Consider the following 22,939-nt stretch of genomic DNA (forward strand, 5'->3'; position numbering starts at 1 on the left):
CTTCCGATTCGAAGCCTTAGTGATACCGCGTTCCGCGTGCACGAGGGTGGGGTGAGGACTCCCCCACTTCACCCCCTCCCCCTACCTAAAAGGGATCCGGGAGCAGGGAGGATAGTCGTCAAAGTGGCCCAGGATCCCACCCCACTCCACTTGACTCCACTCCAGTGCGGCGACGGTGCCCCTACGGGTGCAACGCAAAGGGTAGGAGCGCGTTGAGGGTAGGGGGGAAGTATCATAGGTGGGAACCTACCGCGAAATAGAGCTCGAGACTCGGTTCCTCTTTCTCTCGCGCGCGTTACCTCAACGTAGCGTATACCGCGAGAATGGAACGAGAAAGAAGGCGAATTGACAAGGGTAGGGGAATGTCAAGAAAGAAGGGAGTCGAACCTCGGCACACCGACGTTCCCCGGGGAAGGGGAACGCGAAAACGTCAGGGGGCGAAGGTACCCGTAGCCCGTAGCGTAGCGGGCGGCCAGACACGGCGCACGCCAGACGAATTGGGGCAATGATGACAATGATAACGATAACTGAGGCAATCCCCACCCCTTAGTTAGAAACGTTCGTAGGATCCGTTGACGGGAAGAGAGAAAGAGGTTAAGATATTCGCGGATGTGGGTGTACCCGTCGTGCGCGCGCGTACGCCACTCGAGGGCCAAGGGTGTTATTTCGAAGGGGAAAGAGGGAGAGAGAGAGGGAGAGAGAAAATGTTCTTTGAATGAATTACGAATTTCGAGCTCTCGGTCGGACACGAGACGCTGCGCCTCACTCGTCGACACCACGCAACGTGTTTTTCGTTGTACGCGGAATGGCGTATGCGACTGATCGGACAGCTCCGTTCTCGCTCGTACCGACTACCGACGCTAGTCTAGATTCGGCTAGACGCTCTCGTAAGACGCGCATGTCGTCATGGCGCAACGATTCTCCTAAGGTTAGTCGAGGCTAAGTTTATCTTTGTCTCTCACACGCGCGCTCGCTCGTTTGCGCTCTCTCTCCCTCCCTCCCCTCTCTGCTCCTTCCGCCCGTTGCCTTTCCTTACATACTCAAATGCCTCGGATACGTCGTATCTTTATTTCAATCAAGAAGCGCTCCGCGAAAGCAAGTACCGCGCATGTTAATGCAGATTTTTCGCAAGATCCGATCCATCTAGCTAGGCAAGCTAGGAGCGTTTCGCATTACTACGTGCGGGACGCTGCACGCCAAACGGATCGGCGATTGTCGCGCAACGAGGCGACGTGACGCGACGTCCCGCATCGTTTCCTTTCCGCTTTCCTCCTCACGGCTCTCCGCCAGGCTCGCCATGCCATGCGATGCGATGCGATGCGATGCGACGCGACGCGACGCGACGCGACGCGACGCACATACGTTCTTGGTTTCAACTATTGGAGGAAAAAGGAGTTCCCCAAGGGAAATCGCACGTTGCAAAAGTTTCGTTCCTCTTCCGTCCCGTTCGACTCGGCCGACGGCGTCGGTCAAGTCGGTGAATGAAAGTTGTGCACAGCGTGGCTTTCATACGCTGCGTACGCCCGCCATGTTGGAAAAAAAGATACACGTAAGAGCCAAGAGCCAAGAACGCGTGAGAATTGTGACGCGGGCTTTTTTTACATTTCCCTCTCTTTGCTTCTCTCCCGCTCGATGAAGACAGCTCTATGAAATCCCTTCTTCCAACGCGAGGCCGAGAGTAATCTCCCTACTCGTTCCTTTGGTCGTGCCGGCCGTAGTCGGCCGTATCCGGGACCGTACACCGTACCAAGGACGGAAATAGGAAAGAGATCGACGAAACGGTACGCGGCAAGGCAAAAGATGCATCAGCTGACGGAGAGCAGGGCAGAGGCGAAACGACGGCGAGGTACACGGGCAGGGCTGTTGTTTACACCCCCACCTCGATGGGTAGGCAGCGAGATGCCACGGAGGGGCCTCCGAGACCTCGACGAACACCCACCACCACGCAATTTCCAACCCCACCAGCCTCTCAACCACTGTCCGCACCTCCAACCACCCCACCAAAGCCAGCTCGAGCCAAGCCGTGAGCCACGACGAGGGCCCCGCGACGATTTTAGTGTCTTGGGGTGGGTGCTCTCTGTGGCCACCGTTTCGCGGTTTCTCGTCGCGAAATGGTCTCGTCGTCGTACAGTCGAGCGTGACATGGCACCTACGGGGCGGTACCGTCCGCGCGCATCGTCGGGATTATCAACTATCAGGACTATCGGGAGTACGATCGAGCCGATCGAGCGCCAGAGATATCAAGCTACTTTTACATACATATATAACTATATATATTTTTTTTACACAACGCACACACACACACACGTATATACATAGAGAGAGGGGGGGGGGAGGGGGAGACAGAGGATCACATATGGTCATTATAAAGGCAAAAAAAAATTACACGTAAAACATGACGTCTCAAGCACGAGGAAGATTGAAAGCGTTCAAGATGTGAAAACTAGTCGACTTTGTTCTACTTACTCGTAAGTACAGGCAGGTAGACGACCAACGACCAAACGACTCTCCGTGCACACTCGGCTCAATGTACCGCTGTTACTGTCGCTGCCTTCGGTCTTCGTACGTCCGCTTAGTACGGGAATTGTCCGTCTGGCTGGTTCGCGTGCGTCGTCGTTCCCAATCCTCAGCGCAGCGGCAACAACTTTCTCATTTCAACGTGAACACGCCGACCGACGTATCGCCGCGGCTGTCGCTGCGTTGCACACGTCATACATATGCGTAGAGAGACGTCAGGATGGACGCGCGCACGTCTCTAACGGAAGTTCGAGGAGAGCTCGAGAGTGACTCCGCGATAAATTCGCACTCGCACACTCTACTACTACTACTACTACTACTCTCTCTCTCTCTCTCTAACGCACAACGAGCTCTCGGCGCTCTCGCTGAACGGAGACGCGCACACGCTTCGTTTCCGGGTTTACGACGACCAACCGCGATCGAATATGGCTCAGCCCTCCTCGGTCGGTAGGTAGGTACGTGAGCGGTGAGCACGGATGTCGCTCGAGCCGACCAACGGGAATAGAGTCAAACTAACGGTACATATAGCCGCCTGACGCCATCAGTAAACGACTCGGAGTGTGAGTTCGGAGTCGCCAGCCGGAGAGCATGTTACGAGTGAACGATGCCACCGAGCATCACTCGTCCGGAAAGTTGTTGGACGGAACGGACAGGCTCAGGCTCTACACGCGCGACGACGCCGCCGCCGCCGCCGCCGCCGCCGCTTCGATTGGACGACAATGACAATGACGACGCGCGCTTCAACGCACTCGTCATTACATACCACGTACCTACTCCACATCCAGCGTCGCTTGCCGTCGCCTAAATCCCTCGGATCGATCTTTCGATCGAGAGGATACACGCGATTCTCTACGCTGCTGATGTTAATATATTTCAACCGTTAAAATATTAATTATGGCGACGGTTACGTTGTAGAGTAGGGTACGAATGATAATGAGGCAATTAGAACGTGGCGTATTGGCGCTTGCGCGTACTTGCCGATCGAGCTGATCGTTCCCGCGAGCTCATGTTCCTTATCCCATTCGCAAACAACGCTTACCCTGGCTAAATTCTCTTTTCGCGTCCGAAATTATCTCGTACGATCTAAATATTCTAAACACATTCGTTCGTCACTCCGTTACGTCGATCCCTCCTTTCCTCACTCTTCCGAGTTCCGCTTCCGTCACGCCACGCTTGACCACGGATACACGGAACAGAGCGATTCGACTCGACAGTCGACTCACGCACCTAGCGGATGCTTCCTAGAGTACGCTTGAGTCAAGTCTAGATCCAACAATGACTGTCCTGCCATCTTTCTCGAGCCTCGAATGCGCGCATATTTACGAAACGTTCTCGAAACATCGGTCCCACTGCTGCTGGTGGTGGTGGTGGTATATTCGTAATTGTGATACTTTATGTATCAACACGTCATGAACCAATCAGAAAGCCGCATTAGCATCCCAAAACATTACTTGAAACGGTCTTAAAATAATTAACATGGACTACGAGTTTCGGTTCAAAATTCAAGTCATCTCTACTCGTAAACCCCCGGATTTACAATAGGTGCTTACTATACCTACTGCTTGCTTTCTAGCGCGCTCACGTCAATACTTTCTTTTCAAATTCATCCATCGATTATTCACATTTTTGCAATCCTAATCTTTCATACGCGTGGTCCGCGAGTTGCCGTGCACCAAATTCCACGTTAAATCATATATGCCAATGAAAATACGCATCTATAAAAATGTTATATAATGATGAGCCTAGGATGATTTGTATGAGAAATAATTCAAATAAAGAAATAAAGAAATATTACAATTTACATGGTTTCACATTCATATACTCTCACTTACACACAATTTTATGCACTAATAAAAGATGCTTAATACTCTAACGATTATACATTATTGAATCTTATATCTATAGATGCTACTTCTGATAAAAGTTTTATGTACCAATTTTATTGCTGTGGTGCGCACGCTTCATCATTATCCAATCGACGATGACAATCGGAAAATCAAAAATTATCAAATATATCACATAGAAGAATGACAGCAGAAAAACAGCGAGACTTGACTAAATCTCAAGATGCTTTACAAGTGAAACGTGTGCTTGTCAATAGAGATCTGGTCTCCTCTGCATACGTTCCATGTATAAGGAAAAGAGCAATTTATTGCTCTCGTAATAAAAAGGATTTTCCGTCGCATCCAAATCTGGTCTGTAATCACTGGTAAAACTGCTTTGGCTGGAACCACAACTGCCTCTGGGCGATGAATTTTGAGATATCTCTGAGCAGCTTGGAGACGACATAAAATTTCCACTCTCCCAATCAGTTTCCATATTCTCCACCGTGTTCTCTCGTAGGCCAGACAAACCATTAATATGAAGATTGTTAATTCGTTTGCTCAATGGCATAAAGTCGCTAGATTCCTCTTCTATGTTGCGACATCTCTTCCTAAACGATTCAAATAGAAAATAATTACAAAATAATAACAATGCTATTATGGATAAAAATATATTATGTTTTATACGTAATTCTTCTTTTATATACATTTATCTTTACAAATACATTTGTACACACGCGTATATATCAAGCAGGTAATTATTTAGAATACCCCACTCTACCTCCAAAATATTAATAAAGATATATCAATTCGACGCATTTTCACTCAAAACGAACGAATCTGGCAACAAAAAAAATGTGGCGGTCGGCTTCTTAAATTGAGTTATTAAGCGTTAAAATTATAAGTCACTTTAAAGGTTAAAATGTCTGTCATCCTGACTCAATACAGCACTATATATGTATACGTTCTGCCTTAATTACACAAATTTACTGCTTTAAAAATTCAAATTCACTGTTTTAAAAACTCAAATTCATTGTTTTAAAAACACAAATTCACTGCTTTACAAACACAAATTCTTTCCATTAGCAGTGAATTTGTGTTTTCAAAGCGGTGAATTTGTGTTTGTGTGTTTGTGAAGCAGAGAATTTATTTTTAAAACGGTGAATTGGTGTTATTAATGCAGAACATATGCATAGCGCTATATTGATCGAGTCGAGATAACAGATATCTTAGGGTCAATGTGATACTACAAATGCTTTAAAGCGTTTTTATATATTATAGTCAATTTGAAAAATTCTTTCCTTTGATTGGTCCATCAAACGCTTCAAAGCATTTGTAGCGAGACTTTGACCACGGCCTTAATCTCTAAACTCTCCAACTTTAACGCTTAATAACTCGATTCACGAAGCTGACTGCTGCGTTTTTCTACCAGATTCTTTTGTTTTCAGTGAAAACGCGATAAACTCGAATGAGTATATTTTTATTAAGATTTTAAGTGGGGTGGGGTATTCTAAATAATTACCAAGCAGACATCGTAAATTGTTACGTCAACGTCTCGCAAACGTTTGAAAGACAAACCTGTTTGTTCGCGTCATGATTATCGTTGATCGACTTCCACGAAGATTTCAATAAAGGTATTCTCTCACTTGATACATGTTACGCTTCTCGTTTCGATATTTCAAGATCAATTATATTTCCAAATGTTTGTTTACTAAATCAAAATACAAAAATTATAAAATACAGTTGCACTAACTTTCGATCCTTAAATCTGATGAAACCTGACAAATATGCAAATAACTGACAACCGAAATTCGAGATAAATCAGAAAACTAACCGCTTTTTGAAACTTCCTAGTCGTCAAAAACTGTCAACATTGTAAAGACAGTTGACTGTACATGAATAACGAAAAAAGAACGTAGAGTTGTTACTTCTGTTCTTCATACGGTATCGTTTAAGGTGCATTCAGATTACAGCGTCAGTGTTAAGCTAGTCACACACGCTTTCTCCGTAACAGTACAGTAAAGGCTTATGCTGGATTCACACAGCATCCGATTTGCGACATACGACGGTCTGCAACCAGTCAGAAAACAGGATTCCGATGATACGAAGCAAAATCCATCGGAATCCTGTTTTCTGATTGGTTGCAGAGCGTCGTACGACGCAAATTGGATGCAGCAGGGTGAATCCAGCAATAAACACAATAGGCACAGGCAACAGGGAATAACGGACCGTCCAATCAAAGCTCTTGGATGTAATTTTAAACTTACACACCAGTGCTCTGATTGGACGGCTCGTTATTCCCTGTTGCCTGTGCTTATTGTATTTTAAGCCTTAAACACAATGCGAAGGAATAGCGATAGCGATAGGAATAACACGATTTCAACGTATCTGAAATCAGATACACTGGAATATACACTTTCTGATAGGTTGAAATTGTGTTATTCCTATCGCTATCGCTATTCCTTCGCATTGTGTTTGATGCTTAACAGTAAGGTTTTCGACCAATCGCGTTGCTCGATTGTTAACGATTACGGTTATGGACGACCGAATCGAGCAACACGATTGGTCAAAAACCTACGTTATATTTACGGTTACTGTTACGAAAAGTGTGTGTGACTAGCATAAAGATGCATTTACATGCAAACGTTAAGCGTCAAGCAGCGGAAGCAGCAATCAATCAACGAGGCGATTTTTACAATGGCGTAAAAAAAAATATTTTTTACACTACCCGTATCGCCTAACTGATTGGTTGCTGCTTCCACTGCTAGCACTGACAGTATCGCAGCCACGGTGGCAAGATTCTATTCCAACTAATAATCCAGCAGGAAAATAGGCGTCGTGTGCCGCAGGCTTAAGCCCGGATCCTTAGGCTGCATTCACATGCAGCGTAACTTGCGTAAACGTAACTTGCGTCACCGACGAGGTACTATTAAAGAACGACATCCTTACGGGAGTTCGCGTCCTTGTGAATATTGAAATATATTATTAAGAATTAAAAACTGATAATATTGTACTAATTTTATGATTTATTAATTTAGTAGACGTATTTATGCATTTAGAACTGAATAATACTCGATTTTTCTTTAAAATTGTGATTTCAGCGCTATCGTCAAAGTTTGATTATCAACAGAGATAATAACTACAGAGAAAAAATTGTAATTTTTCTGCAATATATAGGATATTATAGCTTTACAAGAATGCATATTTATTTATGGAACATTTATGTAATAAAAAATCATGAATTTAATAATGTATGAGCCAAATATTTATATGTTAATAATAGCAAATTTATAACAATTGTCGATAATCAGTCAGCGTTCTTCAATTACCTCCGGGTCCTTGGGACCCTTTTTACACCGTCGAAAATTTGCCCAGGGTTGACTGTCTTTAATAGTACCTCGTCGGTGCTTGTGTCAACCAATCATATCGTATCAAATTGCATCAGCTACTACGTATTAGGGACTCTGCACGATAAAAGGGACAGGGAACAGAGAACAGGGCTGTATTCTTGAAAAGTATCGCATATAAAAAACTAGGGAAATACTATAGTATGCATTACATATACTATAGCATTTCTCGAATTTTTCGTATGCGATACTTTTCAAGAATAGAGCGTCAGAGAATAAAAATTTCAACCTATCAGAAATCATGTATTGTGGAATACACACTGTATATTACACAGTGGAATACGCCTGTCGCAGTCGCAGAAAGTTGAAATTGACTCAACTTTGTACGACAAGAGCACTTGCGACAATAGGCCTGTTCTTTTTGGCTGAACCTTTGCACCAGTTCATCTTTTTTCCTTTTCTCTCCAGCAGGAAAGAAGAGGAAGAAAGATGAACTGGTGCAAAAGTTCAGCCAAAAAGAACAGGCCTTATCATGCAGCTATTGCTGGATTCACACTGCATCCGTCGTGCGTCGTATGTACGACGCACATCGGATGCTGGGTGAATCCAACATATGGGTGCGGTCCACATTGCGCTACAAATGCTTCCAAGTGTTTGATTGACCAATCGGAAGAAAGAATTTTGCTAATTGACCCATCAAAAAATGCTTCAAAACATTTGTAGCATCAAGTGGATCGTAACCCATATGCGACACTTTTGCGACATTTCATACGACATGTGACACAGCTTGCGCGACTGTGTAGACGAGGCCACAGTATGTACACACACACACACACACACACACACACGCGCGCACGCACGCACGCACGCACGCACGCACACACACAATAGCGCAACTCTCTGTCGGCACCTTTGTGATGTTAGTGTGGCCAAAATGGAGTGCGCATGCGTGAAATAAGTTAGTTACCTAGCATTACCTCGGTTACCACCTAAACTTCTTTCTCTTTTCATCCTTTTTTTATTCTGTCAAAATTCCTCGCAAAACTCACTAGATTTATTCGCATCGGGAATTCCAACGAATTCGTTAAAGTGAGTAAGTGCTATTGTGAGAACATATTAGAACATATTAGAGCATCGCATATTGCAAAGAAATAATTTAAACTTTATCAAAAATTAATAAAAATAAATTGTAAATATATTGAAAAATAAAGAAAAAATATGGGACAATTAGGAAAAATATTAAATTAATTTTAAAATGTATATTTGTATAAAGAAATATTATGTATAATTATATATCTGTGAAAATATTATGAGAAAGCTGATATAAAAGAATTGATTAAATACCCAGCCCTGATTAATATATACAAATACAGAGGGCTGCGTATTTAAAATATTTTTAATTTTAAGGCTTTGATTTCTATAGTTTGTGTTATCACATATACGGTCCTATAATATATTATATTAAAATATTTTTATTTAAAACACTACAGTTTTTACAATACATTTGTATTTTGCATTTCAACGAAGCACATGAAAGCATTAGATACGTACTGTATTTAAAATAAAAAAATTGTAAGTTCTTTGTACTTTGTAATTCAAATAATTACAATGATCGTCAATTTTAGTATTTAAAATACCAAATATAAAATACTTTTATATGCTCTCCAGTGAAATAAAAAATATAAAATACAATTGTGTTACAAATAATGTTTTTCAAATAAAGTATTTCTGCCCAGTCCTGAATATGTGTGTTTGCGTGCGTGCGTGCGTGCGTGTGTAGTTGAGTGGTACACACATCAAAATAATACACACACGTCATACATGGGCGCTAACTTAAATAAATGCAAGGGGTACCACGCACGCACGCAATGGTAGATCTTATGTCCCCCTTCAAATATAACTTTTATCTGAAATATTTTATCGCATTTTTTCAAAATATTTGCCTGTTAAGAGTAAAATGAATCACTAGTTGGAGATCTGTACGTGCTGTTAGAGAGAGTCAAGATTTTATTTTAAAAAAATTTATTAATAAAATGTAAAACAAACAACAGATATTATATGGAAGAAAAAAAGAGTTAAAAAAAAGTAAAATTGCAAAAACAAAAGACATACATTAATGTACATTCGGTATTACTAGAATTGAGATTTGTTTTCGAGGAATGCATAAAAGAGTCACAACTATTTGATCTATAATGTTGCGTAACACAAATAATTCATAATTTTTATGTATTTCATAATTTATTGAAAGAAATATGTAAATTGCAAACCTATAATACTTTCATATTATTATTATTATTATTATTATTACAATTAGGTATACCACACTCATGTACAATATGGATACGAATAAATCTTTGTTAAAAAAAATTTTCGTACCAAACGAATTGCTCCAATTGCATCGCGTTGGGCGCATTAAGATATTTTTTTCTTATCTTTCGATAAGACTAATTATTGTCTATAGAGCTGCTAACAAATAAAGATAATACCACAGTAATTTAGCAAAAGAATCGCGCATAAAAACCCTATTCAATTTTATCACGAAGGATATCGACATCCGGAAGATATCGCCTTGACGTAACATCCCATCACAGGAAGGAAGAAACTATGTTTTATATTTTATCCTGGACACGAATAAACCAACGTTAACGGAGATGTTATTTTTTTCAAGAGTCTCTGTTACTGTAATTCAAAACCAATTCCCCACCTATAACTTTTAAGATTTATTGACAATTTTCCGCACCACTGCACAATCGCGCAGAATCTCCTTATCGTATTTGCGAATTTTGTTATATTGCGATCTTTAATATGCGTTTGATTCAATTATATTGAAAATGATCCAAATTTAAAGTCGAAACATTTACTTATTTGTTTCATGTAATAAAAATTAATTAACACGCAAACATCTAGTGTATGGTCCTTACAGGCATTACTCTATTATTTTATATATTTAGGACTTTTTGCTTAATTAATTGATTTAACTCTTATAAAAAATGTTTCTATATACAATTCTCACTGACAATGAGCATAATAAGACTAATTTAATTTGAAAATAAATTAATATTGAATCCTAAGACTCTTTTCGAGACTTTTTATTTGCGATTCATTCTTAGAATATACAGAGAGAGAGAGAGAGAGAGAGAGAGAGAGAGGGGGGGGGGGGGGGGGGGGGAAACGCGACGCGCTACACGATCAACCTTGTGAAACGTGCGTGTATATATGTGGCCTTGATTTCTGAAGCCGTGAAAATATCTTGCCGTCTCCTTGGGTTAATTAAACCAAGCCACCAAGTCACTGACTTTATTGGCACGGCCAATTTCTCCTCGACAATGTGGGAAACGAAATAAGTTTCTCATTACGCTTATTGTTTCTCGTCACGTTAACGTGAAAAGAGAAGATTTCGGTAACAAAAATCATGCGAGATGTGAAAAACATGATTATTTTACAATTATTATTGATTTAAAAAAACAGAACTTGCAAAAATATCTTATATTGTTGAAAAAATGTTATTGATTGCGATATTCGTTAAACAAAATATGCAGATTTTCTGGTGAATACAATTTCGAGATTTACATACACACAGCTGATTACGCCGATGCGATTGTACTTGGACTTTGTTACAATATTGTAACTGTAACTTTGAACATCTCTATTGCGAAAAAAAGAAAACAATTGGATTTCTTAGAAAGCTCGAGAATTTCTTCGAGAGCTTTGACAAAAGCGTATTGAGTTAGATTGAATCATTGGCTGCGTTCAGCAGAAAAAACAGCTTTGCAACTGTTGTAAAATTCTTAAATATGATTGATTTATACACTTAGATCTAGTGAGGAACTAAGAGCAAGACCAATCATATTAAAGAATTTTACAACAGTTGCAAAGCTGCTTTTTTTTTGCTGAACGTAGCCATTTATTCGTTTAAATATTACAAGTCAAAATGATACTATTTAAATTTGTATGTCATTCTCTCGATGCGTATTATAACAACGCTATAGAATATTGTTGTACGAATCCCTATATATGGGGTTTGTCGTGTTCGGTGCACCTCCCTTTTGGGCGTGGTACTCACTGCAGACGTTTCTCATCGATTTCTCCACGACCGCCAAACACCATAAGCTCGGACAAGACATCCTTCGCATCTTATGTTATAAATTTATGAAAATTTACCGTAACGTGTAGTGTTTTAGTTATAACGACCACGATTATTTTTTTTAATCAAAAACAATAACCGCGCGATACTGACACTGATATACTCATGTGCTGGCTTACATCATCGTTTTGCATTCCTTTCGGAATGTCTGTATATACATATAACGGGGAGACAGGCATCACGACAGGAGCAGGTTTTCTTATAGGTCGATCCCCCTGAAGGCTCGATGGCCTTCATCATCGTCACACGGAAAGAATGGTTTTGCTGAAATATCCAAAAATTTAGCTAGATACAGAAAATAACTTAGTCGGACCATCAAAATAGTTATGCTTAAACTAGAGATTGTGAGAATATCAAAACTTTTTGCAATACATAATCATGATGCTTGAGTTCCTATATAATTTTGGTGGGCCAAAAAAATTGTTTTTAGATCTATATTTAATTAAATTTTTACATATTTTAGCGAAATTATTCCCTTTACGTCGCACCTAAAGTATACTAATACGTTTAACCAAATTTTAAATAACCAAATTTTAATTAGAACAACACAATTTTTTAATGAAAAAGTAAAAAAGTTTTTGTTAATCCCATATAAAAAAAATAACGATACCAAAATATCTTTAATTCTCTCAGTGTACAAGATACGACGTTTCTTAGTTTTGGCCGCAATCGATATATCATACGAAAATCACAGACTCCCTATTCCCGATCGTTTCTTTGTTTTAGACTCAAATTTATGTATGCAAATTTTTAATTCATTCGTTCTTAAATTTCAACGTCTCAAGTATCACAACGTTAAAAAAAGCGCTAAGAAAATGTATACGTATATAAGCGCTTTTTCAGCGCTGTATTCGCAGACGCTGCTGTGCTACTTGGGGCACTTGAATAGCTGTGCGTCGCACTCCATAAAAGCGCATAAAACTATATGTTTCATTCTCTTGGACTATTGCGCTATCAGATTTGAAATATTGTATTAATTAGGAGAAAACATGCGAATTTTTGAACGTTCATTCTGCGATCTCACGCGAATAGGAGCTTATATACAGATATATGGTATGTATAGGTTTAAGATTAAAGATAGGATCAAGAATAAATGAGTTGTTTGTGCAATTGCAGTAGATGTAATATAATGCAGTAATATCTGTAATCTCTTTCTCTATTTAAGATTTACTATCAATTTTTCATTTTTCTAGAAATATCATTTATTGAAAAACCTGAAAATATAATGTAATGTTTGTGGAAATCTCTCGTTACGCTCCTGTTCGTTATCATATTTCTCCCTCTTGTTCGCCGCGGCCCCGGCCGGCCCGATGACGGCAACTGCACCGGCGATGAATTTTTTTTTTTTTTTTTTTGCGAGATGTACATGAAACTCCGCATTAAATTCTTATTCGGTTTATCACTCCTTCGTTTTATTTATTTGTTTATCTGATTTGATTTCAATAATTATGCAAAATATATAGTAAATATTATATTAAAAATGTACACTTTTCGTATCGATCATATAGTTTTAACACAGTAAAAGAAAAAATTATTTTAAAAGTAAAACAATCTCGTAAAACATTGTAGTAAAAAAAATAAGATTCTTCGTATATGCATGTAATGATGGTTGATAGTTTCAAGTCGTTTTCCATCGAAAGCGATAAATATTTCGAGTATGATTCGTTTCAAGCGATAAAGCTATATCTCGTAGGTGTTTCGATCAAGTGCAAACTTATGATTGAATGTTATTAGGTGTGTTCCGGAAAGTGTAGAAAAAAAAAACTATCCGCCTTTCTACGCACCGCGCACCGTCGCGTCGCACCATCGCAAGTCCTAGTATACCCGATCTACTTTTCGTTATATGTACTGCGGTTATACACATCGCAAATATTGCGTTGACTTAATCTGTGAACGCAATGCACGCTCGACGAATATTGCGATGCAAACATTTACGAATTTATAATCATACATTGCAAATGATTAGTTTTGCAAGTAGTATATAAGGAAAAAAAAGTGGTTGGTAATGTGGAATACAAGCAAATGAAAAAGATACAGCCGTTTTTGGCAACAAAGAAGCATAGGCACGTACACATACACCAAACACGTACACATAGAGTTCATTGAGTTATGAAGCCATGACCGCGTTTCGAATCCTTGACTGACTGCATGTTTCGCGCGAGCTCGTTGACGCTCGTTGCAGTCTCTGAAAGGTCATAGTCTCTGAAAAGAGTCAAGAACGGGAATAACTAATAACTTATGCGAGAGCACGTTCGTTTTTCAGTTGTCTACCGATTTGAGATTACTCGTGTAAATACGGTTGAATCTCAAATGTTAAGAAGTTTTGTGTGTTATCAATACGTTAAGGTCTATGAATCGCTATATCAAATTTAAGATAACAATCTAGATTAGCAAAACGTGTCAAATACGATTACATATTTAAGAGAGCTTATTATAATTTCCAATAAAGAATACGCTGTAGTGTCTTTATCTCCCCCCCCAAAACTCTCTCTCTCTCTCTCTCCGCCTTTCACGCGCGTGCTTGTCTTATTGTACTGCTAGTAGAGTACGAGATTAGACGGCTCAATCATTTTCAAGAGTACGAATTGCGATATTGAAATTATAATATTCTTATCCACATTATATTAATAAGACAGCTCGTTAATAGTTTGTCAAGAGGAATCGTTAATTAGTGAGGGTCACACCTACGATTCTTAAATAATGTTTAAGTTTCGGTATATATTAACGATAGATTAAGGTTTTGCGATATAACCACGGATTCTTGAGACAGACGGTTCTCTGTCAGCATAACGTTCCACTCGCATGACGCGCGATCGGGGCGATACTTACGCGACGCGACGCGACGCGACGCAAGACAAGGCAATATGTGGGGCTGACCTGACGATGACTAATCCATGCGAATGTGTCATGCTGCAAAGATGAACACGAAGGGATACCTAAATATATAATATACACTATACATACAATATGTATATGTTACTAATATAATATAATATACACTATACATACGATATGTATATGTTATTATTTATTATATTTCACTGCTTTAGATACTTTTATATAAAGCAACTTTTTTAATATCCAGTATAGTGTACGTACAATTGATTGAATTCACCATAAGTTAGCATCGAATAGAGTGCAATATCGAATATTATCGCATAGTTGAGATCTCTGCATATACCGAATGGCGTCAATCGAGTGTACGACGATACTGTTATGAGACTGTAGAGAATCGCTTAAGAATATCTCATGCTATATTCCACCATAAGTCACCATCTCTTTTTATCTCGTAAACTAAACATAAAAAAATATAATATAGATATATCAATCAAATTATAAACGATTTGAATTGTAAACTGTGTATTGAGAGCACGAGTATGATTACTTGAAAAAATTATCCATGTGTTAGAAAATAAAAAGGGGCATATATATATAATTTGATATCTATCTATTATATCTATTATATCTTTTGTCTATCTTAACATTTTTCCGTCCTGGTGTGGCCAACTTGTGATTCTCGCATTAATGATTGACATGTGTGTATGTGTATAAACGTCATTAATCATATGGATCAATGTGAAGAGTCGGAAGATGGCCACTGCACCGATCTGTACAAAGACGTATTATATATTATGGTCTGTAGAAAGATGTATTATATATTCCTGACAAAAAGTGTGCTACAACTTTTATTATATCGAATATTTACATTATTATGAAAAAGTTATGCATGCCTTGCTCCAGTATAACATATATAATAATTTTGACAGATGATGACGTATGTATGTACACTGTTGTACATACATACGTCATCATCTCAGCTCACAACAGAGCTCAATTTAAACCGTCTAAATCTATAAGTTGACCATTTGTTACGTACGTTTATCACTTTTAATTTGCAAGATAAAAAAAAGAGTAGCCATTTATGGTACACACTGTATGTAAATCTACAATGAGAGAGAGAGAGAGAGAGAGAGAGAGAGATGTTGTTTGAAATATTTTACAGTAAAGCTTTCGTTGTATTTCTTTTTTCTCGGTAAACTCGAATCAAGTTATGTGCATGCGCGCGCATTTTGGCGGCGTTGCGATGACGGAACCAAACGTTGTTACCTCACAATACTTACTGATACTGGTGTCCCATCGATGTAATATCCCTTTGCCTTTGCTTTTGATACAAAGTAATTTAACAAACAAAAAGTCTTCATTTTCTTGCGGGCAACATTAATCTCGACTGATCGTTACTCGAGTCCTCCTCGCGAACCATCGCGAATTGAATCTGTTGAAAAGATATGCGATAGCTAAGTCGTATTTTCAAGTTTATTCGTTGAATTGAATTTTTGATTTGATAAATTTAAGTATAGGTATTTCGTTTATTCATCCAAATGACGTGTTTCGATCATGAGTCGTTTCAATCGTGGTGATAACTTGCGCGCATTAATACGTGTCACGTTCGTGTTAAGGAGAAGGCCGATGTATAACATCGCGGGATGTTTCATCCTTACGACTTGGGAGCTAGTCTTTCAAGACCTTGGCGCCAGAGACCATATATGGTGGACAAGGTCGAGACATCTTGGGTCATTGGGTCTTTAGGACGCGCGAACGTGTGTGTAACAGAGTTAATTATTTTATTCAAAGAGAGAGAGAGAGAGAGAGAGAGAGACCTATCGGACTAATCCGTACACCGAGATATCGGACGAGACTGTTGTGATTATTCGCGTAGGTATACATCGTCGTGCTACGTCATACTGATGAGTAGACCCGATTAAATTATAATCATGGTATATTAATCGACGTATCACGTCGATCGCTTCACGAAACCGTTTTTAAATGACTCAAATGTAATCGGGCGTTTCTAACAGCGTTCCTCAATCAGGCACGCGGTCATCTCGTGGATGAATCATTGGAAGCGCGTGAGTGTCGAACGCATGGGAAATGTAACGATTCGACGGCGATTTATCACCGATTCGAATAGTATCCGATTCTTTGTAAATCGTACGTCATAACCTACGGTCACGTATTCGTGAAGAAATTATGAGACAGCTCCGAGAAGAGAAGCGTATCGATTTTGAAAGCGGGTGTCTCTCTCTCTCTCTCTCTCTCTCTCCCATCGTAGCCAGACGGTACGGGCGGCGCGGACGATCGAGTCTCGCACCTTGTGTCCGTCTGTCCATAATTCGTATATCAACGATGCAGTCCGCGTTACATCGATAGACCGTAGGGCCTGAATTGCGTATGACGTGGTAAAATTAGAGTGCAACGCACTCGTATTCCTGCCCTTGAATTTTATACCTCTACACGTTTATACCGTATACCTACCTTACCACTGCTCTGTACACTTTACGTCTCTGAACGCTTCAATTTCTTTATACATATAATATACATTGATTTACGTTTGTATTATCATACCAGTAACTGCTCTGCAAAGAGAGAGAATATGTAGGAATTTACACAGGAATTATATGTAGAGGAAATTCAAATCCTTCTGGCGGATGCCGAACGTTACATATCCGACGGTGATTAATTATTCGGAATATTCCAGGATTATTCGCAATACAATGTTTTATTAAATCGTCGTAATTTCTTTGAAAAGTCGTCGAGGTGGGACGCGCATTCTTCGTAAAGTCTCTCAACGTGACGCAAATAAATTAATTAGCGTGCGTGCACGTTTAATACAATATAAATTATAAATGAAGGATTGGAGAATATTTTAAGGGCCATCTCCCACACATCGACGACGAACGTCACATACCTTAGGTACGTATGTACGTACAAACAATTCATAGGCTTTCGTCGCGACGGTTAATTTTCAAGCGAGTCTTTACGTTAAAGCATATACTTCCAGGAGAGACACGCGCTCTCCGTATCGTACGATTTGAAACGGCATTTGGAGAATCTAGCCGCTAGCCGGCCAACGGACCAATCGGCGCGTCGCTTTCGTTTTATGCCCATATATGGCAAGAGCTGTGAATCCGCACGGTGGGAGAAGTTGGATGGACGAGTCTATTGCACGGCGAAGGGTATCTCGGTAGATCGGTACGTATGTATATATATACTACGTACTAGCGCACTACTGAGACCGTAGTGGCGATCGAGCGACAACGGCATGCCATTTCTTTCCATCGTATCGAGATACGACGGTAATTCTCGCGTAATATCTCGCGAGCTTTTAATACTAGAAACGGATGCGAAAGGACAACGTTAGATTTAGATAGTAGAGAAGAGTCGGTAAAATTGCATACCGACCACACCTTTGGACGAGTCCACGCAACGTGACGTGTGCGCGGGGTGGCGAGGCGAGGCGCAGGGCGGCGCGCGCGGCGCGGCGCGGCGCGGCGCGATACCGGCTCACGGCTCACGGCTCTTCGCTCCGACGATCTTGCTCACAGCGTTCGCGGTGCTGCACGGTGTTCGTTCTGTTCCTGCCGACCGATTAGCACTCTCGTCCGTATTCCAATTTCTCGCGACAGCGTTTAACGGCGTATAACGGCGTATTAAGGACAGAAAGAGGTAAGTGAGAGAGAGAGACGCAGTACTGTCACGTCGCTCGCGCTGTATTTTCTTTCAACGTTAATTGTGGATCGAGTTGTTCTCGAGTCTCGAGTCTCGGTAGGTAGGCGAGGAGAAAATGTAAGCGCGCGGAATCTATTCCTTCTCGTTTTGCGGACCTTTCGTGAACCGGCTTTCTTGCCTACGAGAAACTCGCAACTCGCCGCGGCGAGTCGTTGCCACGTTGCGACTCGAGGGACAGGTTGTCGAGTGGCCACAGGACATGCAGGTGGTTGTGGCACGACGCCAAAGCGATCTTCTATTAATAGCAACAACTCGTAGTGCGTTACTAACCTACGACCACCTATGAGAGATTCGCGCTTGCTCGCTCTACGGCAACACGAGACTTGCAATAAACTCGACTGAGAATCAAACGTATGAAATCGCTGAAATTCATTTTTAGGCGTTTCCCCAATCGCGAATGAGTAAATAATTCGTTTCACCGCGAAATCTCGTCGAAGCAATTTTGAAAAATCATGTAATCGACAGATGATGCTCGTCGTCCCTGAATCTATTCGGTCGAAGAGTTTGATTCGACAGTGAATTTAATAGAGACGGAGATGCATTCTCTCTCACACACCGGCTCGATGCTTATCGTCAGGTCGTCGTCGCGTTGCGTTGCGTAGCGATAGCGGTGCGCGGGGTGAGGTAGTGGAGAGAGAGTGGGAGGGAGGCTGCGGAAACCCCTCTGTGTCAGAGTACTTCCATATATGGTAAAGAAAGCCAGGATTGGTCGAGGGTGTCCCACCCTTGTGCTCGCCGAGTGTCAGTCTGCTACCGAGTGGGAACAACGCATCTGTTGGTATTCGTATTCGTTATAATACGCCGTGAGCCCCGATCTTCGGCTACACTCTGTGTTCGGTGCTGGATCGGTGCGGCAGTGTCGCCACTTAAAACACTTGTACATAACTTGAATTTTTTACACGAAACGTAAGTCTAAGCGCGAAGCGGTCACGATTATTCGCCTAGCGAGGATACTTGATCATTCATAATTCTTTGGGAGGATTAGAATTCAAGTGCGTGGCGTGGATTAGAATTCTAACATCCGGCAAATGCACATATCCGGATATACATTATATTATATGTATATAGTACCTATTTCGAACGATATATATCACATGTATGTTATTGATACCAAGTGCCAGCGACAAGATGGTGAATGTGCATTTCACTGGGTGGTGCGCGCAAGCGCGTCGAAAGTGATTCAATTGTGAAGATGTTACATATTTGCGAATGCGTCAACGTATCCAACTAAATGTAATTGCGTGTAATGATTAGGTTTCTCTCTCTCTCTCTCTCTCTCTCTCTCTCTCTCTCTCTCTCTCTCTCATTTTGATTCTAACAAAATTTATATGTAACTTCCAGAAAGATAATTTAAATATAAATAAAAAAGGTCCTGAGTAAAATTTTGTTTTAAGCTGTATATAAAAAGTTGTACGCGCTTAAAGATAGAAGGTTTATGCCGGAGCACCGGAACTTCACCCCCCTCTACTTCAGTGAATATCGATCGGAATTAAATGAAATTTATGTCATTCATTACTGTTTGGTAGAGCAACAATTCAATCAATTTTGAGCTTTATCCGACAACATTGATTTTTTGGATTGGACCACTTGAGAAATTTTGCCACATGTGTATCGTTCACGTCTTCTTCAATGATGGAATTATTAAATTCTTATGAAGCTTATTGTATCTTGTGTGTTTTTCAACGCCATCTTAAATGAGTTTCGAAAACGTTTAACGTGTACCGGCTAATAATTATTCATCGATATACTTACGCTTCCGTAATATATTTCTTGATATATCTCTTTCTTTAATTTTTTTTTTATTTCTTTCCAATTGTCGAAATTTATTGTTCGAAATTTCATGAAATTTAATATACTTTTAACTTAATTTCGACTTAATTTCATGACATTACATTTAATTTTACGTACGTACTTCTAACCGAAAAGTATATTTGTATATGACATGTACATGAAATTTTATGTATTTTTCATAAATTTAACGTACACGTTTATTACATTTAAGAGCAACTACACTGTAACTTATAATTTTCAATTAAATCATTCACTACTTTTAATTTCGTTTATATCCACGAGCTTCATTTATGCATGTATATGTAAAGGAAGTGCTTGTGATTACATTTCTAACAGTGCAGAAAAGGCATATTTTGATTTTAAATTTAATTTCGCAATACGTGTATGTATGTATGTATGTATGTATGTATAACTTGTCTTGTAATGTATACGCGCGCGAAAATATTCTCTCGTTGTGGGCTAATTGTGATATTAATATTTGTTATACATTTGTTTTGTAGATAAAGCAAGTAAGTAAACATGTGCGACGAGGAAGTTGCCGCGCTCGTAGTCGACAATGGATCCGGTATGTGCAAGGCTGGCTTCGCCGGGGATGATGCTCCCCGCGCCGTCTTTCCCTCGATTGTCGGCAGGCCACGCCACCAGGGTGTCATGGTCGGTATGGGACAGAAGGACTCTTACGTCGGTGACGAGGCTCAATCCAAGAGGGGTATCTTGACGCTCAAGTATCCGATCGAACACGGCATCGTTACCAACTGGGACGACATGGAGAAGATCTGGCATCACACATTCTATAACGAGCTGCGAGTAGCTCCAGAAGAACATCCGGTTCTCCTTACCGAGGCACCTTTGAATCCCAAGGCTAATCGCGAAAAGATGACACAAATTATGTTCGAGACGTTCAACACTCCCGCCATGTACGTGGCGATTCAAGCTGTACTATCGCTCTACGCGTCCGGTCGTACCACCGGTATCGTGCTGGATTCGGGCGATGGTGTTTCTCATACTGTACCGATTTACGAGGGATACGCTCTGCCACACGCTATCCTTCGCTTGGATTTAGCAGGTCGCGACTTGACCGACTATCTCATGAAGATTCTCACGGAGAGAGGATATTCCTTCACTACTACTGCCGAACGAGAAATCGTTCGCGACATCAAGGAGAAACTTTGCTACGTTGCGCTCGACTTTGAACAGGAAATGGCCACAGCGGCCTCTTCCTCCAGTTTGGAGAAGAGTTACGAGCTTCCCGATGGTCAGGTCATCACTATAGGTAACGAACGATTCCGTTGCCCCGAGGCTCTCTTCCAACCCTCCTTCCTAGGCATGGAAGCTTGTGGCATTCACGAGACTACGTACAACTCGATCATGAAGTGCGACGTCGACATCCGCAAGGATCTGTACGCCAACACTGTTCTATCCGGCGGTACCACCATGTATCCTGGCATAGCCGACAGAATGCAGAAGGAGATCACTGCCTTAGCTCCGTCTACTATGAAAATTAAGATTATTGCCCCACCCGAGAGGAAATACTCTGTATGGATCGGTGGATCGATTCTCGCGTCGCTTTCTACCTTCCAACAGATGTGGATCTCGAAGCAGGAATACGACGAGTCTGGACCCTCCATCGTCCACAGGAAGTGCTTCTAAACGCGTTCTCGATACATCTACTATCATTCCCCGATCCCTGAGACTTTGAGAAATGAGAGAGAGAGAGAGATAGAGAGAGAGAGAGAGGGGCTTTTGTCTCGTTTCGCAGGCGGACGTAACATCAACTTCCGCGACGATTGCCCTTTGGTTCCTCCGGGGCAAAGGTAGCTTCTTTCAATTCGGATGTACGTGTTTAAGATACGCGTGAGGTAAGCGTCTCCGATTAAACGAGAGGAGAGAGAGAGAGTGTGTGAGAGAAAGAGAGGAGCTTACGATATATCGCCCTCCTTCCGCGATTGTTCCTCGGTCTTGGCGGTAACCCAAAATGAATCGACGGCTCATTCTTGCTCGTTTTAAACGTGGCCATTTTCCATCGTTTTTCATCTATTCGATATAACGATCTTAAACATGTGCCCCGATTTCTGAATACCTTTTTCTACCTTATAGTATCGAGTCCTTTGTATTATATATTTGAATAAAACTTGTGTCTCTACGGTAGCATTTAGCCAAACATTCCTCCCGAGACATTCTTCTCTCAACGCGAGAGTAAAACGCTTCTTTTCTGTTACGACTCTCGCGTAAACATCCTACGCGTAAACCTCAATTGCCGTTTTTCTTCGAGAATTCGAGCAAAAAACGTTCACGCGGATAACTCTACAATTTCTGTCGCGGGAAGGATCGTCGATTGATGATACTTTTCTCGTGGATAGAGACGGCAGAGTTCGGATATGATGGCAATCAACTTCGATCAATGCATTCCGATCAATGTGCGGTATTTTTAAGAGATGCTTGCGTCAAAACTGAACATACATTGTACGTCATTCCGCGCAGAGACGAACCTCTGATTTCTTACCTGTTTATTCCGTTTTACCATTACAATTTGCCTATCGTTGAGGGAAAATATGGCCTTCCCCCTCTTTTTTCTTTCTTTTTTCTTTTTTTTTTACACGATGGGGTAAACCGCTGATCCGGAAAGGTTCTACCAACGTTCGCTAAAATAAACGGAAAAATGATAGGCACCACGGTTTCGACCCCGTAAGTTAGCCAAAGTATTATAATTTATTCCCATTGTATTGCGCAAGACCATTCACGTACACATC

At 40.9% G+C, this 22,939-nt stretch overlaps 3 protein-coding genes and 2 long non-coding RNA genes across 8 annotated transcripts in view; 2 read left to right on the plus strand and 3 right to left on the minus strand.

Annotated features, from left to right (window-relative positions):
- The window catches only part of LOC108770696 (Krueppel-like factor 17), a 7,908-nt gene extending 3,403 nt beyond the window's left edge, over positions 1-4,505 (minus strand). For 2 of the 3 annotated variants that reach the window (XM_018522381.1, XM_018522382.1), the window contains exons 1-2: positions 4,452-4,505; positions 2,467-4,232 (exon numbers count right to left, since the gene is read on the minus strand). The gene's annotated coding sequence lies outside the window, so the exon portion shown is untranslated. Of the gene's footprint in view, positions 1-724; positions 852-2,466; positions 4,233-4,451 lie in introns of those variants that run through there. The other variant, XM_018522383.1, reaches the window with a different exon arrangement.
- An 87-nt stretch (positions 4,506-4,592) lies between these two features.
- Positions 4,593-6,270, minus strand: LOC108770697 (uncharacterized). Its single transcript, XM_018522384.1, has 2 exons — positions 5,919-6,270; positions 4,593-4,951 (listed from the first exon to the last, which is right to left on the minus strand). Exons 1-2 carry the CDS (start codon positions 5,933-5,935, stop codon positions 4,612-4,614), a joined length of 357 nt encoding a protein of 118 aa, XP_018377886.1. The 5' UTR covers positions 5,936-6,270; the 3' UTR covers positions 4,593-4,611.
- A 7,625-nt stretch (positions 6,271-13,895) lies between these two features.
- Positions 13,896-17,839, minus strand: LOC108770684 (uncharacterized). The gene is made up of 4 exons (XR_001940610.1): positions 17,578-17,839; positions 17,145-17,245; positions 15,953-16,104; positions 13,896-14,033 (listed from the first exon to the last, which is right to left on the minus strand). It is a non-coding gene; the product is annotated as an uncharacterized LOC108770684 (long non-coding RNA).
- On the plus strand, positions 15,783-22,855 carry LOC108770683 (uncharacterized). Its single transcript, XR_001940609.1, has 2 exons — positions 15,783-15,813; positions 22,095-22,855. It is a non-coding gene; the product is annotated as an uncharacterized LOC108770683 (long non-coding RNA).
- On the plus strand, positions 18,217-22,799 carry LOC108770676 (actin related protein 1). Of its 2 annotated transcripts, none has more exons than XM_018522355.1 (2): positions 18,217-18,335; positions 20,690-22,799. In XM_018522355.1, the coding sequence occupies exon 2, from the start codon at positions 20,709-20,711 to the stop codon at positions 21,837-21,839; it is 1,131 nt and encodes a 376-aa protein (XP_018377857.1). In that variant the 5' UTR covers positions 18,217-18,335; positions 20,690-20,708; the 3' UTR covers positions 21,840-22,799. The 2 variants fall into 2 exon arrangements, with proteins under 2 accessions (XP_018377857.1, XP_018377858.1); XM_018522356.1 differs by lacking the exon at positions 18,217-18,335 and adding an exon at positions 19,233-19,304.
- Positions 22,856-22,939: the final 84 nt, after the last annotated feature.

The sequence above is a fragment of the Trachymyrmex cornetzi genome, unplaced genomic scaffold, assembly GCF_001594075.2.
Source record: "Trachymyrmex cornetzi isolate Tcor2-1 unplaced genomic scaffold, Tcor1.1 scaffold1307, whole genome shotgun sequence".
Lineage (NCBI taxonomy): Eukaryota > Metazoa > Arthropoda > Insecta > Hymenoptera > Formicidae > Trachymyrmex > Trachymyrmex cornetzi.